The following is a 22,592-nucleotide window of genomic DNA, read 5'->3' on the forward strand; positions in this document are numbered from 1 at the left end:
GAGCAGATGCATGCACACAAGAAGCTCTGATGTGACAGGTGACAGTGCAAATCCCCAGAGCAAATATGATGCATCAATAAATGATGCTGGGATAATGATCTAGCCATAGGAGGGGGGAATAAAGCCAAATATTTATCTCAGTTCTTAAGTGCAAATCAATTATGGATAAATGAATGGCCAATGAAACAATGCTCAACCTCATGAATAAATATAAGTTAAAGTGAGATACCACTTTAAATTACTACAGAAACAAAACTTAAGAACTTTGACACTAAAAATACTGATGAGGGTATGAAATGAAGGAACAGGAAGCTGGTAGATGTACTAATCTATACAATCACTTTAGAAAAGAACCTGACATGTAATAATTAAAATGTAAATACTTATATGAACTAGCAAATCGAATACTAGAGATATCCTTGTATGTGTCCACCAAGAATCTGTTAAATATATTCAAAATAGCACTTACTTGTTTACTAATAAACAAGAGTGAAAAAGAAAACAAAAAAGTTTCACATAAAAATAAAAACGAATCTGGGGCCCCTGGGTGGTTCCGTGCATTATAAAGCCTCTGCCTTTGGCTCAGGTCATGATCCCAGGGTCCTGGGATCAAGCCCTGCATTGGCCTCTCTGCTCAGCGGGGAGCCTGCTTCCCACCCCCTTCTCTACCTACTTGTAATCTGTCAAATAAATAAATAAATCTTTAAAAAAACATTAAAACGAATCTTAAGATTTTTTAGTAAAATAAGCATTTTTTAAAGCTCAAAAAGAGGCAAAACTAAGTAACTTATTGTTTGGCAATAAGACATGTGGTAAAACTATTTTTTTTTAAATCAAATGAATAATATAATCCAGTACAGTGGTTACCACTGGAGATGTGACAGTGGAGGTGAATATATGTGGTTTCATGATTTAAAAAAGTACAGTGTTCTAGTTCAGAGACTGAATGGTGACCTCACAAGTGTTCATTTTATTAGAATAGTTCATAATGTATACTACATTATTTCCTATCTATCAAATGTCAAATAATTAAAGACAAATAATTGGCCTAGGAATCTGTATTTTTAAATCATATACCTAAACACAAAAGCCTGAAGAGAAATACTAATGGAAAGGGCAAGATGCATAGATGCACAGAGATGTGAAGAGAGCACAAGAGAAGGATTAACTGAAGGGAAAAGAAGGAGGAACTTTGAAGCATGCACATTTTATAAGCTATTTGTTAGTTTTGTACTTCTTTTTCATGATTTTCTCCCTCTCCACAATTCAATAATTAGCACAATCTCCTCCTATCTGATTTATAATAGTGTTTTAGTAGAAGTCAACATAATTCACAAGTGCTCTTAAACATATTTTATATTTTGATTTGTAATAGTTTACTTACCTTAGTAATTATTGCACTTAGGGTAATGTTAAAGGTAGTCTGTTTTAGCTAATGTGAATATAATAGTATCTTTAAAAAAAAAAAACAAATGAAACAGAAGGAAAACAGAAAGTCAGGCTTGAATTAGAAACTACTCGTCCAATAAAGACTTATGATGGTTAGTCCTAGGTTTATTTTATAATAATTTAAAATTTTAATTTTCAGCTAGTTCAATTTAATAAAATACAGAAAATTTATAAATTGTATATGTGGATTCTACTGAACAGATGATTTAGAGGAGATTTTCTCCTGGAAAAAGTAATAGCCAGGTAGTCTTATACTTTATTTTTCAAATTTCCAAAGTATAAAGTATCTAGTACATAAATAGTTTAATATTCATCAAATGAGTTCCTTGCAGTCATGTACAAGCTTGTAATAATTTTAAATTACAAATCCATGGATTTGATATGATTCCATCAGCATACTGTATTTTGTAAAGTAAAACTTTTTATTGAAATAAATGAAGAGTGGAATAATGGAATAATTGAACTTGGAAATGTACCCATACTGTTACTGAAGAAGTTTTTAGCTCTGTGACTTTGATCAAACAAATTAACCTCTCTGTGGCTCTTATAACAAACTGGTAACAGAAATATTCCCTATCCCATAACATTATTATAAAATTTTTAAAATTAAGAAACCTATTGGGTACTTAGTGAAAGCAAGGAAAAAAGCATTCTCTATCATGCAACAAACATTTGCTTATAAAACTCAAAATTAGTGTATTAATACATTGTAATTAGAATATTTGTATTATATCTTATACAGCACTATAGGCAAGCTAATATTAGTGGAGAAGAATTAATCATGTATGCTTCACATTAAATATATCCAATTGAAATATTAAAACAAAAATAGTTTATATAAATAAAACTATTGACAAAAAAAAAAAAAAGACACATAATGATCTGACAGTCCAACACTGAACTAGGAGTTTGTGGTCACTGAAGAAGATAACTTACCTTTAGCCTAAAAGGACTTCAAATTTACTTAATTTAAAAGTGATATATATATAATGAACCATTGAACACTATATTAAAAACTGATGATGTATAATATGTTGGCTAATTGAAGTAAACAAATAAAAAAAATAGAAGTGATATATACATAAGACAACACTACCTAAAATTTAACAGATACTAAGATAAATCCTACCTGAGAATGGTACATCTCTAAGAACAGTAGGAGCCCAGCCCCTCCAAAGGGAAATCCAACCATCTTCAGACACCTTCTTGCTGACAAATTGATGCAATTCTTTGTAAGAAAACTTCTTAGATTGCATCTTGGTTCTAATCAATTCTAATGGACTTATCACAGTTACTGCACCAACTAATACAAATAAGCAAATATAAGAAAACAAAAACAAAGCCATGTACTATACAAACGCACATGCAAAAATATTTCATGCATTTTTATATAAATAACTTTCATTCTGAAATGTCTACAAACTTTAAAATCAAATATCTAATGATGCCAACATATTGGTGCTTTTTTTTTTCCTTGATAAAGATATTTCTTAAAAGCCTGTTTTCAGGGGCGCCTGGGTGGCTCTAGTTAACTACATCTGGTGGGTTAAACCTCTGCCTTCGGCTCAGGTCATAATCACAGGGTCCTGGGATTGAGCCCCCGCATCAGGCTCTCTGCTCAGTGGGGAGCCTGCTTTCCCTTCTCCCTCTCTGCCTGCCTCTCTGCCTACTTGTGATCTCTCTCTGTCAAATAAACAAATAAAATCTTAAAAAAAAAAGAAAAAAAAAAGCCTGTTTTCATATAACTCTCTCTCTGGTTTCAACTCTTTTTAAAGATCTTATTATTTTTTTTTTTTAGTAATCTCTACACCAAACATGGGGCTCAAACTCACAACCCCAAAATTAAGAGTCGTGTGCTCCACTGAGCCAACCAGGTATCATATCCTTGGTTTCAACTCTTTCATGAGCGGTTCCAGAAATATCACACATCAATTAAACTCCTGCAGAGTTTAATACTTCTCTCCTACAGAGAGAAGTATCTTTCTGCACAGGGTAAATCTTCTGATTAAACTCTGAATCCCAGAGTCTATAAAAGAAAATGATTCAGGACTTGGGCATCAATATGACATCAACTTGACATCCGATGTCATTCTAAAATCTAGAATCTAAAGTCTAAACTTTCTGTCCAAGATTCAGCAGGGATGGGTTGATCACATCTTATTCTGACAGCAATCACTACATACTATATGACTTCTAGAGTATAGATACTAACAATTTAGTACAAACTACAATACTCTGCATTTTATACAAAATTATCTGTGACTGTCAAAATTTTAAAAGACGCTTTAAACAGAAATCAAAATGAAAATATAGTAAGTTTATTACTTACATCTGGCAATAGTTCCGGCAATAATTGGTATACGACTTTCATTTTCTCCTAACTTTGATCTCAGAAAAGCAGATAATTGATCATAGCAGGTAAAATAAATAACTGTGGCAGGAACTGCCATAACTCTGTTTGAAACACACCAACAAAAAGATTTACACAAAACTGTAGAATGGCTTAAATGTATTATTACTAAATATAAGCTAAAATCCTTATATATAAGCTGAAAACCGTAATGAACCGGCCAATGAGATTGATTTTTCTTTTATCTTAAAATTATTAGTGTTTAACTTTAGCAGGCAACAAAAAGATGTACAATAGGTATATGCCCTACAGAAGTTTAGATTTTAGTTGTGAAGGTAAGTCACAGAGCACTTGCTCAGGTCATAAATAGGAAAAGACTAAAGAGGACACTCTTCTACCTCCTTGATTTGTTCTATTGTTTCTGGTCTCCCAATAATCTTCCTTCCCAATTACATTCACTGTAACATGAAAATCCCTAAAGTAAATAATACAAGAACATTCATAAAATATTTTTGAACTATGGACCAGTATCATACCTGCTTGTTTCTAGAAATAAATTACAATTAATGTTGCAGAATTATATATATGTAGCTTTGAAGAAATTCCAATGACATATTCTTGCAAATGAAATTATCAAAAGGGAATTATTATTATTTTTTTAAAAGATTTTATTTATTTGACAGACAGAGATCACAAGTAGGCAGAGAGAGAGGTAGAGAGAGGAAGAAGCAGGATATCCGCTGAGCAGAGAGCCCGATGCGGGGCTCGATCCCAGGACCCTGGGATCATGACCTGAGCTGAAGGCAGAGGCTTTAACCCACTGAGCCACCCAGGTGCCTCTCAAAATGGTTAATAAAATCAAACACAAAGTTGCAAGTACTCTCATGTTACATGTATTAACATAACAAGAAACCAGTTTACATTTATGGTCTAAGGGACATTAGACACTGAAATGTCTAATGTTCCATAGTGAAGTTTGAAAATGAGAATTTAGGAATAGAATAGATTGCTGGTCTTGGATCAGCCACTAACTTTAATAACCTTAGGCACTTTTTAAAATGTATGCGTCAGGAGCACCTGGGTGGCTCAGTCATTAAGCATCTGCCTTCAAGCTCATGTTGTGATCCCAGGTTCCTGAAATGGAACCCTGTGAGAGGCTCCTGCTCAGCGGGAAGCCTGATTCTCCCTCTCCCGTTCCCCCTGCTCACATTCCCTCTCTCACTCTCTCTCAGTCAAATAAATAAAATTTTAAATAAAATGGATGAAAGAAAAAAAGAAATTAAGTATGCCTGAAAGTGACTAATTTGCTCCACAAAAAAGACACATTAAAAAGAAATGAAGGAAAAAAATGTATTACTTGGGATTTTTACATTTAGCCTTAGTTTATCATATTAGTTATCATATTAACTCATACATATTAACTCATACAATAGCTAGTTAGTAGAGAATTAAGATTATCCAGAAAAGGGAAAGTATGCATATCACAGTATCTCATATTATAAAAGTCAAATAACACCAAGTTCTTAATTTCTGAAAATGAAAAAAAAAATTATGCTTGTGCACCAAAGACTGACCACAGCAGGCCTGGTTGCTCATCTTCTTTATATGAAGATGAGCATATATGCATGTTTTACCTTTGGTCAATTCCAAGGAATGCAGCCCTTTGAATATGCCCTATAATAAGGTATTTTCGGTATGTCTGGAGCACAAAATCAACTTGTCCAGGTTGTTTTGTACAAACAATGTGGCTTTTGGCAAACATTTGCTTTCTTTTTGGGGGTCTGGGTTTTGGTAATCGTGATTACAAAGAAAGAACTTGCCTGCCATCAATCCCCAACATAAGCCCCAGACTCTGTCATTCAAACACGTTTTCAGGAACACTTTGCATATACCACTTTAATTCACTGCTGGAAGAATAAGCCTGTCCTATGGGATGTCCTATGGGATGTCCCCGGGGAGGGCTCTGGAAGTCTTATGCCTGCCTGGTCAGCTATTGTTGTGTCTTTGCCCTTCCTGATTCTGCTTTGTACATGAGTATAACCTTATTTAGGTCCTCTGAGTCTTTCAAACAAATCATCAAATGTGTGGGTGGTTGTGGGACTCACAAAACAATGCTTCAGGAAATGAAAAAGCCCCAATAGTACAAATGTACAATTTTATCCAACTATGCCAATTATAAGGCAAAACAAAACAGCAACCACTATTTAGTGAGAAAATATTAAATTGCAACTTACAAGGTAGGGGGAAGGCCACTCCACAGGGATTTAATGCCCTCATTTCGAACAATTTTCAAAAAGGCATCCTAAAATTATAAGAGGAAAAAGTAGTCCAAATATATCCCTGAACCTGATATATAAACTTTTTGATAAATGATTGGTACTTCTATTCTTTCAAGCATATATTTTCAAAATATGAGCTTCTCAGATTTATGTTATACCCATTCTTTTAAAAAAAAATTAAGGGAATTTTCCTCAAGTTTTAAATATAAGTAAAACATTTCTGAATGATACTTTCTGCTTACAGAATGAAATTTATGTCACTCAGCTACAGAGTATTCTACTTAGGGCTTAGATGCCTAGTTTTAAGAGATTATTATAAAAAGGAAATTGAGTAATGGCAGAGAACTGGTCATATTGACTCTCCTGAACAACTACAGAGTCTGGGAAAATATTATTTAAACCCAATACTTGAAATCTCTGGAAAGGAATCAAACTGCAGGTAAAAATCAGTAGGAAGACTGTTGTTAAAAGACAAACAACGAGTGAGATTTGCAAATTTGCAGCTTTTTTGCATAAAAGTGGCAAAGAACAGCACATTTACTTGCTTGAGATGGCAGATACAGAATTCAGGTTGACAGAATATTCAGAAACTTAGGTAGGAAAAGAGGCTCTAGAGAAACCATAAGCCTCCAAGTTTGCATACAAAATCAGCCACCAAGCTTGGCTCACCAATAAATTATGCAATCCCAAAGCATGACAACAAAGTTCTGCTCACCCCTCACCTCAACCCCCACATAAAGACATCAGCTAAAGGCTGAGTGGAAATTTCAGCTGCAAACCAACACAGAGGAGCCTGACTTTGGAGTGTGAATCCAGCCAAAGTTAACTGCTCCTAGAACAAAACGGACTCTTTCGAAGAATATAAAAGAAATCCAGAGTTTTAAGAATGCATCATTCATAATGTCCACTATATAATCAAAATTCCTAAAACATAAAAAGTAACAAGAAAATGTGCCCATAAATTTAAAAAAAAGTAGTCAACAGAAACCAACACTGAAATTTCAGATGATACAATTAGCAAACAAGAACTCTAAAACAGCTATTAAAAATATATTCAAAAACTTAAAAGATGATATGCAGCTAATGAATGAACAGAAGTGGCATTTCAGCACAGAAACAGTTACCATAAAAAACAGCCAAATGAAAATTCTAAACCTGAAATGAAAAATTCACTAAGTGGGCTTAGCAGCAGAAAGGAAACAGCAAGTAGAGTCACTGAACATGAACACAGATCTTTAGTCTGAAGGAGGAAGGGGAAAAAGAATGAGGAAAAATGTAGAAGCTCAAGGACCTGATGGGAAACATCAAGTGGTAAAACAGATTTATTTGGAATCACAGAGGGAAAGAGAGAGAACAGGATAGGAAATAACGGCCCCAAACTTCCCCAAATATGTGCAAAACATCAATTTACAGAGCCCCAAATCAGAAAAGATCCCAAGCAAAATAAAAACAGACAACGAAAACAGAAAAAGAAAAGCAAAGTGGCAAAACACATCTAGAGAACAGATGATACAAATGAAGGCTAACTTCTCATTAGACATAGGGAAGGTCACAAGATAATATAATGAATGACATGTTTAAGTTGCAGAATTTTGTATGCTGCAAAAACAGGTTTCAAAATGTATGGCAAAGACATTTCAGTACAACAAAAACTGAGAGAAAAACTGCCAAAATACCTGCATGAAAGAAATGCTGAAAAAAAGTTCTTCAGGAAAAAGGGCCATGATGCCAAATAGCAACTTAGATCTTCAAAAAAGGAAGGAAATAAAGAAATGGTAAATATACAGTTATATATGAAAAATTTATTTTCCCCCTTTCTCCTTTTAACTCTTTTGAAAATATAAGACTCATTAAAATAAAATTCTAACAGTGAGTTGTAGAATTTGTAATGTACAAAGATGTACTATATACGCAGCTACAGCACAAAGAAAGAGGAAAGAATGAATCCTGTCAAGAACCATGAGGGGCCTAAGTACATGCGCTCTACGTGAAAATTAACAAGTTAGCCTGCCGTAGTATCAGGAGAGCTGGTGGAAGACAAGAATCTCTGGCTTAAGAGGTAAAGGACAGTTTATTACTCACAGGAACAGTAGCAGCCACAGTATCGGCATTTTCGTACCCATTTCCTGAGCCCCAATTTCCATAGGACTACGTGAAGAAGGCTGGATGGCATCAACACACAGTGGCCTTTATTACAGCGGGGAATCTGACCTGAGGGGACCCAAATCCTCTGTAAAGGGCAGTGAGGATACCTTCCCTTTGCTCTAGAGGGAGACACTGTATCTTCCAAGGTTATTCACTATACAAAATCCTTGAAAAGATGGTAAGGAACGTATTAAGGGCACCTTGTTCCCAAGATATGTAGAAACATGAAAGACTTGGAGAATTTTCTCTCTAGAAATTGGAACAGAGAAATCAATGTAATATTATTATAATTCAACTAATTACAAAGAAGGCAAGAAATATATAAAATAAGATAATAGACTGACACCCAACCATGTTAGGAAGTCCTTTAAAGGTAAGTACTAAGTTTTCCAATTAAAAATCAGAGATTGTCAGAGAAGGGACTTAAAAAAAAACAAGGCCCAGCTCTGTTGTCTTGGAGTAAAAGGATAGAAAAAGAAACACCTTATAAACAGTATGAGAAAGCTGGAGTGGCTGTTCTACTATTTGACAAGAGGCCAAGATAATGAGTATTACCAGTGATAAAAAGACATTTCATTAAAATAAAAATGTATCAGAAAAACATATCAAGTATAAATGTATATTTCCCTAAAACAGGGCTTCAAAACCCATGAAGCAAACCTGAAAGAACTCAAAGCGAAAAGAAACAAACCATCAATCATAATTGAAGATTTTTATATCCTCTTTCAGTGCTGACAGAATTGAAGAAAAAAATTAGTAAGAACTTAGAAGATCTAAATAAAACATCAGCCATCTTGACCTGATGGTTTACAGGACACTATGCCCAACAGTTGCAGAATATAGGTTTTAAAGTGAACATAAAATATTCACCAAGACAGATCATATGTAGGACCATTAAGCAAGATTGAGTAAATTTCAAAAATCTGTAAATTTATAGAGTATATTCCTCTGACTGGAATAAACTAGAAATCCGCAACAATAGGATTCTATAAAATATCCAATTATTAATAAGTTAAGTATTACACTTCTAAATAACCATAGCAAAAAAATAAATCACAAGGGAAATTAGAAAATATTTCAACTGACTGGTTGAAATTGAAATTAGGATACATCAAGTTTAGTGCCCTGAAGGACACAGTAGCCACTTCCGTCCTCATGATAAGAAAAAAGCTCAACTGAAAAACTAACAACTGCTCTTAGATTTATAAAATAACTGAAGTCACAGGCAAACTGCTACCCTGAAAACTGGATTAAAAGATACAGAGACTCACAGCTTACTTGAGTAGAAGCCTGCAGTTAGAACCAATTTTAATAACTATACTTTATAAATAACAAATTGGCTGAAAGGTCAGGATATATACACTTGAGGGTCAAAAACTGAAGGGGGCCCCCCACACTCTCATGAATTTTAGCTCTATGAGTCCTACCAGATTCTCACTGTGAAGATTAGGGAAAAATCTCCTCCTGCTTTCAGCAACAGAAGGAGAAATGTACCCGTTTTGAAATATACCCCAAACTTGGATTCTCCTTAATAAAGCCTAATCTCAAGGTAAAATATATTTTCAGAGCCTAAACCACTGCAGTTTTATCAAAATCTAACCAACTTGGGTTAAGGGAAGCACCCAACTCATTTTCCTTAAGAATAAGACCTAGTCCTAGAACTACACATTATTTCTCTTCCTGCAGACCTTACCACATCTACAGGGCTCTTGTAGAGCAACAGGGGATCATAGCTTTGACAGAACCACAAGACTCAGACTCTGAGAAGTCTCTAGGGAAATTCAAAGATAACAGGCAAGACAAAAAAGAGGACACTGGAGGGAATTTTGTTCTCTGATAACAAAGCTACAACCAGCAGCAAACACAGCCTTACTTCTAATCAGAGAAACCTATCACCGGACAATAAACCTGTACTGACCTCAGTTTTTTTTTTTTTTTTTAACCCAATACAACATGTGTGGCTTTCAACAAAAGAAATTACAGAGTATGCTGAAAGACAAAAAAACAAATCTGAAGAGACAGAGCAAGCAACAGAATCAGACTCCTATATGGCGGAGATTCTGGAATTCCAGACTGGGAATCTAAAGTAACTAAGATGAATATGGCAAGCATTCTGCTGGTAGTGTCAGAGGAGCAGAGGAGGTACAGTGAGGGCTTAGGGCTTTCACCCTAACCCATGAGGAATGAGATCACCCCACCAGTGTCAGTGCAAACTATAAGGGAAGCCAGAACTCCTCTCTGCTCTCAGTGTGTTTGGGCAGCTATAACCATCCACCTTACAAACAACAGAGATTTATTTCCAATGTTCTGGAGGCTGGAAGTCCCAGATCAGGGTACCAGTTAGGTCAGAGGGACCCTCTTCCAGGTCTCTGATTTCTTATTGTATCCTCACATAGTTGAAGGGCAAGGGCGCTTGGGGACTCTTTTACAAGGTCATTAATTCCTTAGGTCCCTGCCTTCATGACCTCATCAACTTCAGCTCCATGCCTAATACCATCACTTCAGGCATTAGGATTTCAACATATGAATTTTGGGCAGACTTCAACATTCAGATCATCGCACCTGTCCAACAGTAAAGAGATCCTCCGCAACACAGTGTGTCCGTGGATGCTAATTAAGGAATCTGAACTTCCAGCTATACCCAGCACTAACAAGGTGGAACCCCTTTCCTCTGAGTTAAGTGTCAAAAAAGCCAGTTAAAATATAATTTTTAAATGAGATTCACAATATAATACACAAAATTTCCTGGTTTCAATAAAAAAATCATTTGTCATTCTAAGAACCAAGATGTCAAACTAAAATGAAAAAAGACAATAGATGCCAACAATGAGATAAGAATATTATAATTATCTGACGTAGATTTTAAAGTGGTCAACATAAAAATCACTGCGGGCACCTGTGTGGCTCAGTGGGTTAAAGCCTCTGCCTTCTGCTCAGGTCATGGTCCCCCAGCGTCCCAGGATAGAGCCCTGCATCGGGCTCTCTGCTCAGCAGGGAGCCTGCTTCCTCCCTCTCTCTCTCTGCCTGCCTCTCTGCCTACTTGTGATCTCTGTCTGTCAAATAAATAAATAAAATCTTTAAAAAAAAATCATTAAAAAAACCACTGAATGATCATTTATGAACACATCCAAAACAAACAAAAATAAGGAAGACTTAGCAAAGAAATATATGCACAAAAACTACATGAAAATCTAAAAAATGTTCAAGTAATGCATAGAAGGGAAGACAAATAAAACAGCAAGAGAAAACAAAGAGAAGGGGTGCTTGGGTGGCTCAGTCAGTTAGGTACCTGCCTTTGGCTCAGGTCATGATCCTGGGATCAAGCCCCAAGTTGGATTCCCTGCTCAGCGTGTAGTCTGCTTATCCCTCTCCCTCTAACCCTCCCTCTACTCATACTTTCTCTCACTTACTCCTTCTCTTTTAAATAAGTAAAATTTAAAAATACAAACAAAACAAAACAAAAAACCCAAAAAGGAAATGTCAGGCTGTTAACAATGAGACAACAGGCCCCAAATGGAGTCACTTACGCTAACCCCACGTCAGCACACTGACAATACCTAAGTTAAAGGCAGTTTCTGCCTCTACCAAGAACATGACCTTTAACCCGTCAATGTGTAATTACCAAGTTAGCACTAGTGAGGTAATATGCCTGAGAGAGTCCCAACTGCCTTCAGAGTAAGGTGACATTGCCTGTAACAATCTATTCTTTGTTAGAGTATTAACTTTCTAGCCCCATCTTCTTCTGCCTATAAAAGTCTTCTGTCTAGGGGCACCTGGGTGGCTCAGTGGGTTAAAGCCTCTGCCTTCGGCTCGGGTCGTGATCCCAGGGTCCTGGGATCAAGCCCCACATCGGGCTCTTTGCTCAGCGGGGAGCCTGCTTCCTCCTCTCTCTCTGCTTGCCTCTCTGCCTGCTTGTGATCTCTGTCTGTCAAGTACATAAATAAAATCTTTAAAAAAAAAAAAAGTCTTCTGTCTATAAAGTCTTCTCAGAGATCCTTTCTACTTACTGGATGTAATGCCGCCCAAATCATGAATTGTTGAATAAAGCCAATTAAATCTTCAAATTTACTCAACTGAATTTTGTTTTCTAACAAGGGTTAAGTTCTACAGTATCTGTAACTCTATGAAGTATAGTTCAGATACATCAACTCAAAGATAGAAAGTGACAGAATAGTTAAAAAAAAAAAGACTTAATTTTATGCTGTTATAGGGGAGCAAAACTTGGCAACCACAAAATGCAACTCTTTGGCATGTAGACTATTTTAGGCTGAATATTTTTAAGAAACAGAAAGTTCAGGAAGAACCTTTGACCCTTCCTCTGTCTAAAGAGTTTAGAAAGAGGAATTGCTCTAGGAAGGGAGCTCTCACCATAGATAACTATAGTGTAATATAAATTAGGTGTAGTAGACAGGGAGGAACCTAGCAAAGTCTGCTAAAATTCCTCTCTGTGCCCCACTGTTTCTTTCTTTCTTTCTTTTTTTTTTTTTTAAGATTTTAGTTATTTATTTGACAGAGATCACAAGTAGGCAGAGAAGCAGGCAGAGAAAGAGGGAGGAAGCAGGCTCCCTGCTGAGCAAAGAGCCCAACCTGGGATGGTGACCTGAGCCCAAGGCAGAGGCTTTAACCCACTGAGCCAGGCGCCTCTGCCCCACTGTTTCTGTGTGGCCCAGCACACATCTGTTTACCAAACATTTACTTTTTCACCTTGCAGTGAATTGTCTTCCTTCCTTGAAATCCCAGACCCTTGCCTCTTTTTAATTGTGGATGACAAATAAACCTCAACTGCCTGCCTGTGGGGTACATTTTCTTATGGAGCCCCTGTACATACATAGTGAACTTTGATTTTCTCTTGTTTATCCAGTTCATTGTCAACACAGTAAAGATGCTATTTAGGTTTAACACAATTTCTATAAAAATCTTAGTGAGTTTTTTTACAGATATAAAAACATTATTCTAGGGGCGCCTGGGTGGCTCAGTGGGTTAAGCCGCTGCCTGTGGCTCAGGTCATGATCTCGGGGTCCTGGGATCGAGTCCCACATCGGGCTGTCTGCTCAGCAGGGAGCCTGCTTCCTCCTCTCTCTCTGCCTGCCTCTCTGCCTACTTGTGATCTCTCTCTGTCAAATAAATAAATAAAATCTTTAAAAAAAATTATTCTAAAATTTATATGAAAAGGCAAAGGAACTTTAGGAGTGGTTAAAACAATTTTGAACATTGAAATGTTGAAAGATATTGAAAGATAAGAATAAAGAGGGAGAAATCAGTCTACCTGATTGCAGGACTTATTATACATGTATAGTAATTAAGACTGTGCACTGGGGCACCTGGGTAGCTCAGTGGGTTAAGCCTCTACCTTTAGCTCAGGTCATGATCTTAAGGTTCTGGGATCAAGCCCCACATCAGGCTCTCTACTCAGCAGGGAGCTTGCTTCCCCCTCTCTCTCTGCCTGCCTCTCTGCCTACCTGTGATCTCTCTCTCTGTCAAATAAATTTTAAAAAAATATATATCTTAAAAAAAAAAGACTGTGTGCTACTGAAATATGTAATAGACAAATAAATGAGAAAGAATAAAGAACCCAAAAATAGATCTACACAGTGTGCCCAAATGATTGTCGACAAATGTGCAGAAGCACCTTACTGGAGGAAAGACAGCTTTCAACAAATGAAACTGGACATCCAAAGGCAAAATGAACAGAAACAATGAAAAAAGTAAACCTCGGATTCATACCTCCTGTAATAATAACTCCAAATGGATAAAGGACTTAAATATAAAACATTAAGCTGTAAAACTTATAGAAAAAAAAAAACCAGGAGAAAATCTTCAGATCTAAAGAAAAATAAAGCATTCTTAGATTTGACACCTAAAGTAAGAAAAAAAATGATAAATTGAACTTCTTCAAAATTAAGCTTTAATTCCACAAAAGACCCTGTTTAAAGAGGATGAAAATAAAAGAGAGTGGAAAAATTATTTGTAAATCCACACTTAACAGGATTATTGTCTAGATTTTATAAACAGTTCTCAAAACTTATCAGTAAAAATACAAATAGTTCAATTGGAAAATGGACAGGAAACATAAGAGCCATTTCACTGAAGAGAATATACTAATAAATAATAAGCATATGCAAAGATGTTCAATATCAGTAGCCACTAAGGAAATGTGTATTAAAACCACAGTGAGTGATCACCGCTAAAATAAAAATAGTGACAACATCAAAGGCTAGTGAGGATGTCAAGGAAGGAGAATAGTTACATACTGCTGCTGGGAATGCAAAATGGTACCACCAGTCTAGAGAACAGTTTCTTAAACTATAAACATACAACTTTCATATGACCTAGTAACTGCACTCCTGGGTATTTATTCTAGAGAAACAAAGATTTATGGTGATATTATGATTTATAATTAGAAATATACATTTTGTAAAGTTTAAAAAAATAAAAAAAAGAAATATACATTTTGGTCTTTGTCTATGGTTCCTGGCACACAGTTCCTAAAACCACTGTAATTTCCTAATTGACAAAAAGCAATAGAAGCATCTTTTGTTATAATATTCAGCCTTTTGTTCTCAGTCCTAAAATAGATCCAGAGAATAAAGGTGAAAAGAGTATCTTTGTTATTTATAACAAATTTGATCAATCACGTCTATATAAGAAAGCCTCCATAAAAATCCCTCAACTATAAGGCTTGGAAGCTTCCAGGTTGGTGAACACATGGAGGTACAAGGAGGGTGACACACCAAGAGAAGGAAGTTCCACACCCACCCCTCAAGCCCTGCCCTATGCATCCCTTCTAACTGGTTTCTCCTGAGTTGTATCCTTTCATAAAAAACTGGTCACCTAGTTTGTAAACTGTTTTCTGGAGTTCTGTGAGCTATTCTAGCAATTCACTGAATCCACGAAGGGGATTGTGGGACCCTCAGATTTACAGCCAGTTAGTCAAAAACACAGGTGACAACCTGGCCTGTGACTGTCATCTGAAGTGGGAGCAGTCTTATGGTGTCAGTATTGACTTAAACTATAGGATACCTGGTTGGTGTTCACTGGTAACTGAGGAATGGCTTGGCACAGATGAAAAAACCCACATATCTGGTTTATAGTGTTGTAAACAGTGCTCCCAGAGAAAACCAGTGAGTGGTTTGTTGTTTTAATATTTGCTTTCACACAAAAACCTGAGAATGAATCTATGTAGCAGCTTTATTTTAAAAAGCTCTAAACTGGCCACAACCGAGAAAACAAACTGGTACATCAATACTCTGGAACTAGGGAGCAATAAAAGGAACTAACTATTGATAAATGCAACAACTTGGATGAATTGCCAGATAAATTATGCTAAGTGAAAAGTACTAATTCAAAAATGTTATATTATTGTTATCATTCCATTCTTGAACTGAGAAAATGATATAAATGAAGAACACATTACCAGCTGCCAAGAGTTAAGGCGCAGTTGAGAGCACAAAGGAAATGCAGGTGGTTATAACAGGGGAGCAGGAAGGATGCTGTGGCGATAGAATTGTTCTATACCTTTAATGTATCAAAATCAATATACTAGCTGTGATATTGTACTGCTTTTGTAGGACCTTAACCTCCGGGGGGGTGGGGGGAGGAAAAGATACAAGGGATCTGTCTGTATATTTTTCTTAAAGCTGAGTATTATCTACAAATATGTTAAAATAAAATAGTTTAGGGGCACATGGGTGGCTCAGTCAGTAAAATGGCCAACTCTCAATTTGACTCAGGTCATCATCTCAGGGTTGTGGGATTAAGCCTCGAGTCAGGCTCCGCATTCAGCAGGGAGTCTGCTTGTGGATTCTCTCTCCCTGCGCCTCACACCCCTCCCTGCATGCATGTAACCTCTCAAATAAAACACATACATACATACATAATTTTTTTTTAATTAAGAAGTTTTAAAATATTGACTCCATTTTTTCTTTCCACATAAAAAAGCATGAATAGATGAAAGTAACAAGTTAATTAAAAGCAAAGGAGTACTTCCCTTTTCTTGCCTAAACATCTATGCTTTAACTGTGAGTAAGTGTGCTGACTATATCAGGGACTTAATACTCATCTGCAACTGGTAGATCTTTCATACACAGATTAAATATAAAACCAGAAAACATAATGTAATTATAAATAACATAATCTCCTTACCAATGTACCCTGGAAACGTCCTGGTTTCTTATACCACGCTTTGTTGCCTTCCTCTTCACAGACACACAGATGATCCATAAGTCCGTTACTATACACAAAACATTTTCCTAACAAAAAAGGTCCCAACAGTCAAAAATTATTTCACAAAACTGTACTATTTTTACAGAGGAACAAATTCAAAGTACAATGAGTGGACTAGAAAATTATGAAAAGAGATACAACTTTGTTTTTACCTTTTATGATGAAAAATACATAAATTAATTTACCTAATGACAAAGAACTAGCCTCTAAACTCAAAGTGGTGAAAAGTATTTGAGTAAATTGATGGATCTTATGTTTTCATAAATGTAGTAAGCAAATGCACACAAATAAATTCTTTTAGGGTATCTGAGGGAATGCATAGGAATATCAAGGAGGAAAACCTGTTTTGAAATGAGCACATAGGTATACATCTCTTCCACTTGACAAGAAAACTCTGGTACTCAAGGGAAATTCAGACAAAAAAATTTTTTTTGAATTACACATACATTAAACATACATATCTGTATATACACTTTATATAAACAATATGCAGAAATCTAATGGACACCTGAAACTTGTTAAGAGAGTAAATGTTAAAAATTCTCTTAACATGAAAAAATTGTTAATTTTGTGAGGGGACTGACTAAAATTACTGTGGTGATCTTTTCGCAATATATACATACATCAAGTCCTCAGATGGCACACCTTAAACTAATACAATGTTATATGTAAATTACATTTCAATTAGAAAAATACACAATTAAAAAAAGTACTTTTCGAGTGCCTGGGCAGCTCAGTTGGTTAAGCGACTGCCTTAGGCTCAGGCCATGATTCTGGCTTCCTGGGATCCAGTCCCACATTGGGCTCCCCCTGCTCTGCAGGGAGCCTGCTTCTCCCTTTCCCTGGCACTCCCTCTGCTTGGGCTCTCTCTGTGTCAAATAAATAAAATAAAATCTTTTAAAAAAAGTTCTTCTCTATCAATGCAAACAGTGCTATGTTGACTCTTTCTCTGTATTTATGCTGCTCATTCTCGGTATTTATCAGCTTCTAGTTAATTTACCTCAACTTTCCCTCATAGCTACCCTTTCCCATTATTGGACTCACCCTGCCTGCCAAAATTATCTTTTCTGTTCAACCATATATATGAGTCTTGGATACATAGATCTAAGTGTCTCCTACTGTTTTTAAGGATTTCTTAAGCGTGTAGGAAACTGCTTTCCTTTTAGTCTCCTCCTACAATCCATCTATCCTGTTGTCTGTCTGAACTATAACTGTTGTTCATTCCATCTCAGTGCTGTGCTCATCAGAGTGGCATTTCTGTCTGAGCCAACATTCTCACAGTCCAAGCAGTCTATTTTCCGCTAGTTAAACATGTTTGTCATAATCTTTATAAAACTGTAAGAGGTTTATCAAGGAATTGCTATTTTTGCCCATCTAATAAAGATGTATAACTGCTCTTTTCAAGTTCATATAAACATTACTGGCCAACAATTAACCAAGCTGCCTGATAAAATAATCATTTTCTACCACTATATTCAAGCAACAGTTAGATAACTGTTGGATGAATGTTTTAGAATGTGCACAGCTTTTGGACTATGAAGGAAGCTAGATTCTAAGGCCCCTATGCTTAGAATTCTGGTCTTACTTGTAAGGCATATACTCAAATATTAAACCATTCTATGCTTTAATTAGGTATATAAAAGTGTTATGACTGTTTTATATATTATTTATTTTCTGGCTAGACCCCATGATGTACAAATACTGAAAAAAAATTTCTGCCTGAGTCTAAGGAGGTATGAGCTTTTATTTTATTTTATTTTATTTTACTTTTTAAAGGTTTTATTTATTTATTTGACAGAGAGAAATCACAAGTAGATGGAGAGGCAGGCAGAGAGAGAGAGAGAGAGGGAAGCAGGCTCCCTGCTGAGCAGAGAGCCCGATGCGGGACTCGATCCCAGGACCCTGAGATCATGACCTGAGCCGAAGGCAGCGGCTTAACCCACTGAACCACCCAGGCGCCCAGGAGGTATGAGCTTTTAAAAATTAACAAAAAAATTATTCAAACAAAAATGAATAAAATGGGGTGCCTGTGTGGCTCAGTGGGTTAAAGACTCTGCCTTCGGCTCGGGTCATGATCCCAGGGTCCTGGGATAGAGCCCCACATCAGGCTCTCTGCTCAGCAGGGAGTCTGCTTCTCCCTCTCTCTCTGCCTGTTGCTCTGCCTACCTGTGATCTCTATCAAATAAATAAATAAAATCTTTTAAAAAAATGAATAAAGTAACACTTAAAAGCTTGACAATATTCTCCATTCATGACACATACCTTTGGAGAATGGGTTGTTTTGGGCTTGGAGTCGAATTTTAACAACGTCGAGGGGTGTCACTATGAAGAAACATAAATTTTAATTAGGCAGTGATACTTATAAATGGTACAGATATTTGTCCAAAATTCACAAAATATATCAAATCAACTCCTCTTCATGACTATATAATAAGTAAGATTACTATCTTAAAATGGTTTTAAATTTAACATTCTCATTTTTTGACCCTGAATTCTGTTTAAAGAGGATCAATGAGAAGACAATGTAATGATTTCTCTTATGACTACTAAACTGTCATTTACAATATTTCTATAACAATAATTCCATTAATGTTAAAACTAAAATACTAGTATTTTAAAGAAAATACATCATCTAAGGTAAAGATTAAGTGTTTTGGAAGTCTATGTAAAAATTTGAGAATAACACTGTATTACAACTAATCAATAATCAAACAATACTAGTCTTCCTCATCTGTTAAATTCAGCTGTATCAAATAAAAACTATACATAATGAAGATTTGAATAAGCTAGCCAGAAATCATCTTTACTACCACACAGTGTTAGTCCATTCAGGAACAGCATGGTAAAGGAGAATGGTCTTAATTTGCATGCTATTTTATCCAGGTAGAAAAAAAAGGCTAAATAGTGGTTCTAGGAAAACTTCTCCCCCTTTAAGAATGAGGAGGTCACGGTAAATCATTAGATGATCTCTAAAATCTTTGCAACACTAACATGCTGACCTGAAGTAAAATATTACACCTGAAAGCAATACATTTGTCCTAATCATCTACCTTAAATAAACTGGCCAACTTAAAAACCATTGAAATACAAACTATCACCTAAGTCATTTGTCTTTCTATGAAAGAAATGGACTAAAAAACCAGAAAAATGTGGCCCAGAGGAATTAAAGAAATTCATGGTTAATGCAAGCAAAGGAAAAAATAATTTGTATTTGTTTCTACCATAACTTGTCCAAATTTTGTATTATTCGTTATACTAATATTTCACTCTATCTTCTTTCTTTCTATTTCAAAAAAGGCTAACAGAATTATAAAAAATCAATATTGACAGGAACCTCAAAAAACTCCTGGTTTCAGCCCCTACTTCTATAGATGAAAAATGAGGTTCAGAGAGAAGTAGGGACTATCCCAAAGCGCACTTAGCCTGCAAATGGCAAAGCAAGGAATAAAAGTCAAGTCTCTTGATTCTCTGTCCAAGGTTCTTTTCATGTTACCATGCTCATGGAGAGAGAGCATGATGCAGCATGAATCATAATTTTAGCATTATTTCACAGATGGTGACCTCAAATGGAAATCATTCAGTTACATAATCTACAGCAGTAACATTATTCTACCCATTAGTGATGTCAGTATAGCTCCACTGCAAGAAGCAAGCATTTGTTGAAGAGGTGTCACTTTGATAATCTGTGGTCCCTCTGATTCAGGATCCATATTTTTAACTGAATGAAGAAAAATCTGTTAAGGAAAAGATGTAAAATAAAAGTTTAAACAAACATGCCTTTAAGTTTGATTTCCATAAATTAAATAAACTATAAAAACAACCAGTATTAATATTAAAGCACATGTTGATGAGTATCAAAAATGAATATCTAAGTTCTATACAAAGGCAATACACAACTGTCATCAATAAAATATGTACTCTGATTCTCCAAATGCACTTCAGCTGTGTGAGCAGCAACATATTTATGAGACAGGTAAGAGAGCAGTAAGGAAACAGACTCTGGCCAAGTAACAGAATGAAGGCACCCGAATAATAAGTCTCAGAATTTGTGCATTTAGCCTCATAAGAACTACTCAAATACTCTCATCTAATGGAGAGTTAGCAAATATATCACTATTTGTACTGCACACCAAAAGTTGCTATGAAGGTATAAAATAAAAACACATAATCTTTGAAAGAAGCATTATCTTAGAAAAGTTTCGTGAGAAAACATATACTCCTTTGCAAAAAGCCAATTAATATAAGAAAGTATGAAAATCACTTATAAACCTTTTCTTCAAAAGTAACCACTAGTAACTGTCATCTTTCCAAATGTCTATGTACACACAAATACATTTATATGCATGTCCATATTATATAATACATACAGATACACATGTACATACAAATTACATGTTTACTAGTCAAATATGTACAAATATTCATATATCTGTGTACACGCATCTTTTTAAAAGATCTTGTTTAAAGAAACAAATAGGTTCCACTGTCTGAGTGGCTCAGTCAGTTAAGTGTCCCACTCTTGGTTTCAGCTTAGGTCACAATCGCAGGGGTCATAAGACTGAGTACCATGTCTGTCTCCAGGCTCAGTGCAGAGTCCATTTGAGATTCTCTGCTTTTCCCTCCTCCTCTGCCCCTCCCCCTGCTCTTGCAACCAAGCACTCTCTCTCTCAAATAAATAAAATATTTTTAAAAATATATATTTTTCTATTGCTTAGTAGCCAGAGTGGGCACTTAAAAATACAGACACTGTATCAATAAATATAGAGGTACATTGTCATTTTTAATACAGTTTTTTATATTTATCAGTCTCATATTGTTAGATAACTATGTTACCATCAAATTTTCCTTATTTATTCATACACTCTTACATAAATATCTTCATACACACAACTTTTTGTAGTCTTTCTAGAATTACTACAGAAGAAACAGTAAGATTGTGAGGCTCAACTAAAAACTTGAGACAAATTGCCAAAATGCTTTGCAGAAAGGAGGGACCAATTTACACTTCCACTGGAAATAAACAAGATCCTATTAACCCAAAATTTCACCAAACTCTCCCTCTTGTTACATACCATTTACTTTTTTTATCAACAGTTTGAAAGTAGTTTGCATACAACACACCCTGTTATTCTAATTACTTCAGAATATTCTTATATTTCACAGTAACGTTATCAAATTGAGGAAACTTAATACTCTGTAGTTTATATTCCAATTTTATCAATTATCCCAATAATCAACTTTATAAAAATGAATGGTGGTTTAATTGCTTCTTTAGACTTTTATTATTACTCACCTGGTTTAAGTCTTTTCTTCAACTCTATGCTCCAATATTTTATTGTTTGTAACATCAGTAGCGAAAATCTGTAGTGAAAAATGAAAATAATTGTCTTATCTTTTCACACCAGAAAGGGAGAACCTCAAGGAAAGGAGCATGCAAAAAAGCCTTAAAAGACAAATCAACAGGGGTGCCTGGGTGGCTCAGTGGGTTAAGCCTCTGCCTTTGGCTCAGGTCATGATCTCAGGGTCCTGGGATCAAGCCCCAAATTGGGCTCTCTACTCAGCAGGGATCCTGCTTCCCACCCCACTGCCTGCCTCTGATCTCTGTCTGTCAAATTAAAAAAAAAAAGGGTGGGGGCACCTGGGTGGCTCAGTGGGTTAAAGTCTCTGCCTTCGGTTCATGATCCCAGGGTCCTGGGATCAAGCCCCACATCGGGCTCTCTGCTCAGTGGGAAGCCTGCTTCCCTGCCCCTCTGCCCGCTTGTGATCTCTGTCTGTCAAATAAATAAATAAAATCTTTAAAAAACAAGGAAAAAGACAAATCGACAAATATTTATTAAATACCTTCTATTAAGTGCTTTGAGGAATATGAAAAGCATTCCACAAATGCTCATATTACGTTTATTAAATTTCATTTATAAAACTTCATAGTATAATAAACTTCAGGGCACCTCGGTGGCTTGGTCGGTGAAGTGTCTGCCTTTGGCTCCTGATCCTGGGGTCCTGGGATCAAACCCTGTGTCAGCCTGGCTCCCTGCCCAGAGGAGAGTCTGCTTCTCTGTCTTCCTCTGCCCCTCCCACAAGCAAGCTCATGCTTGCTCTTTCTTCCTCAAATAAAAAAATATAATCTTTTAAAAAATAGTATAATA

General features: G+C 35.9%; 1 protein-coding gene across 4 annotated transcripts in view; it reads right to left on the reverse strand.

The window, feature by feature from the left end:
• Positions 1-22,592, reverse strand: part of SLC25A40 (solute carrier family 25 member 40) — a 53,582-nt gene that overhangs the window by 11,490 nt on the left and 19,500 nt on the right. For 3 of the 4 annotated variants that reach the window (XM_045089763.1, XM_004739660.3, XM_004739661.3), the window contains 7 exons: positions 21,740-21,807; positions 20,060-20,180; positions 18,709-18,768; positions 16,366-16,472; positions 6,034-6,101; positions 3,779-3,903; positions 2,579-2,752 (listed from right to left, as the gene is read on the reverse strand). In XM_045089763.1, the coding sequence (XP_044945698.1) occupies positions 2,579-2,752; positions 3,779-3,903; positions 6,034-6,101; positions 16,366-16,472; positions 18,709-18,768; positions 20,060-20,156 (631 nt within the window). In that variant the 5' untranslated portion in view covers positions 20,157-20,180; positions 21,740-21,807. The remainder of the gene's footprint in view (positions 1-2,578; positions 2,753-3,778; positions 3,904-6,033; positions 6,102-16,365; positions 16,473-18,708; positions 18,769-20,059; positions 20,181-21,739; positions 21,808-22,592) is intronic. The other variant, XM_004739662.3, reaches the window with a different exon arrangement.

This window comes from Mustela putorius, unplaced genomic scaffold (assembly GCF_011764305.1).
Source record: "Mustela putorius furo isolate JIRA1106 unplaced genomic scaffold, ASM1176430v1.1 tig00003845_pilon_pilon_pilon, whole genome shotgun sequence".
NCBI classification, from domain to species: domain Eukaryota; kingdom Metazoa; phylum Chordata; class Mammalia; order Carnivora; family Mustelidae; genus Mustela; species Mustela putorius.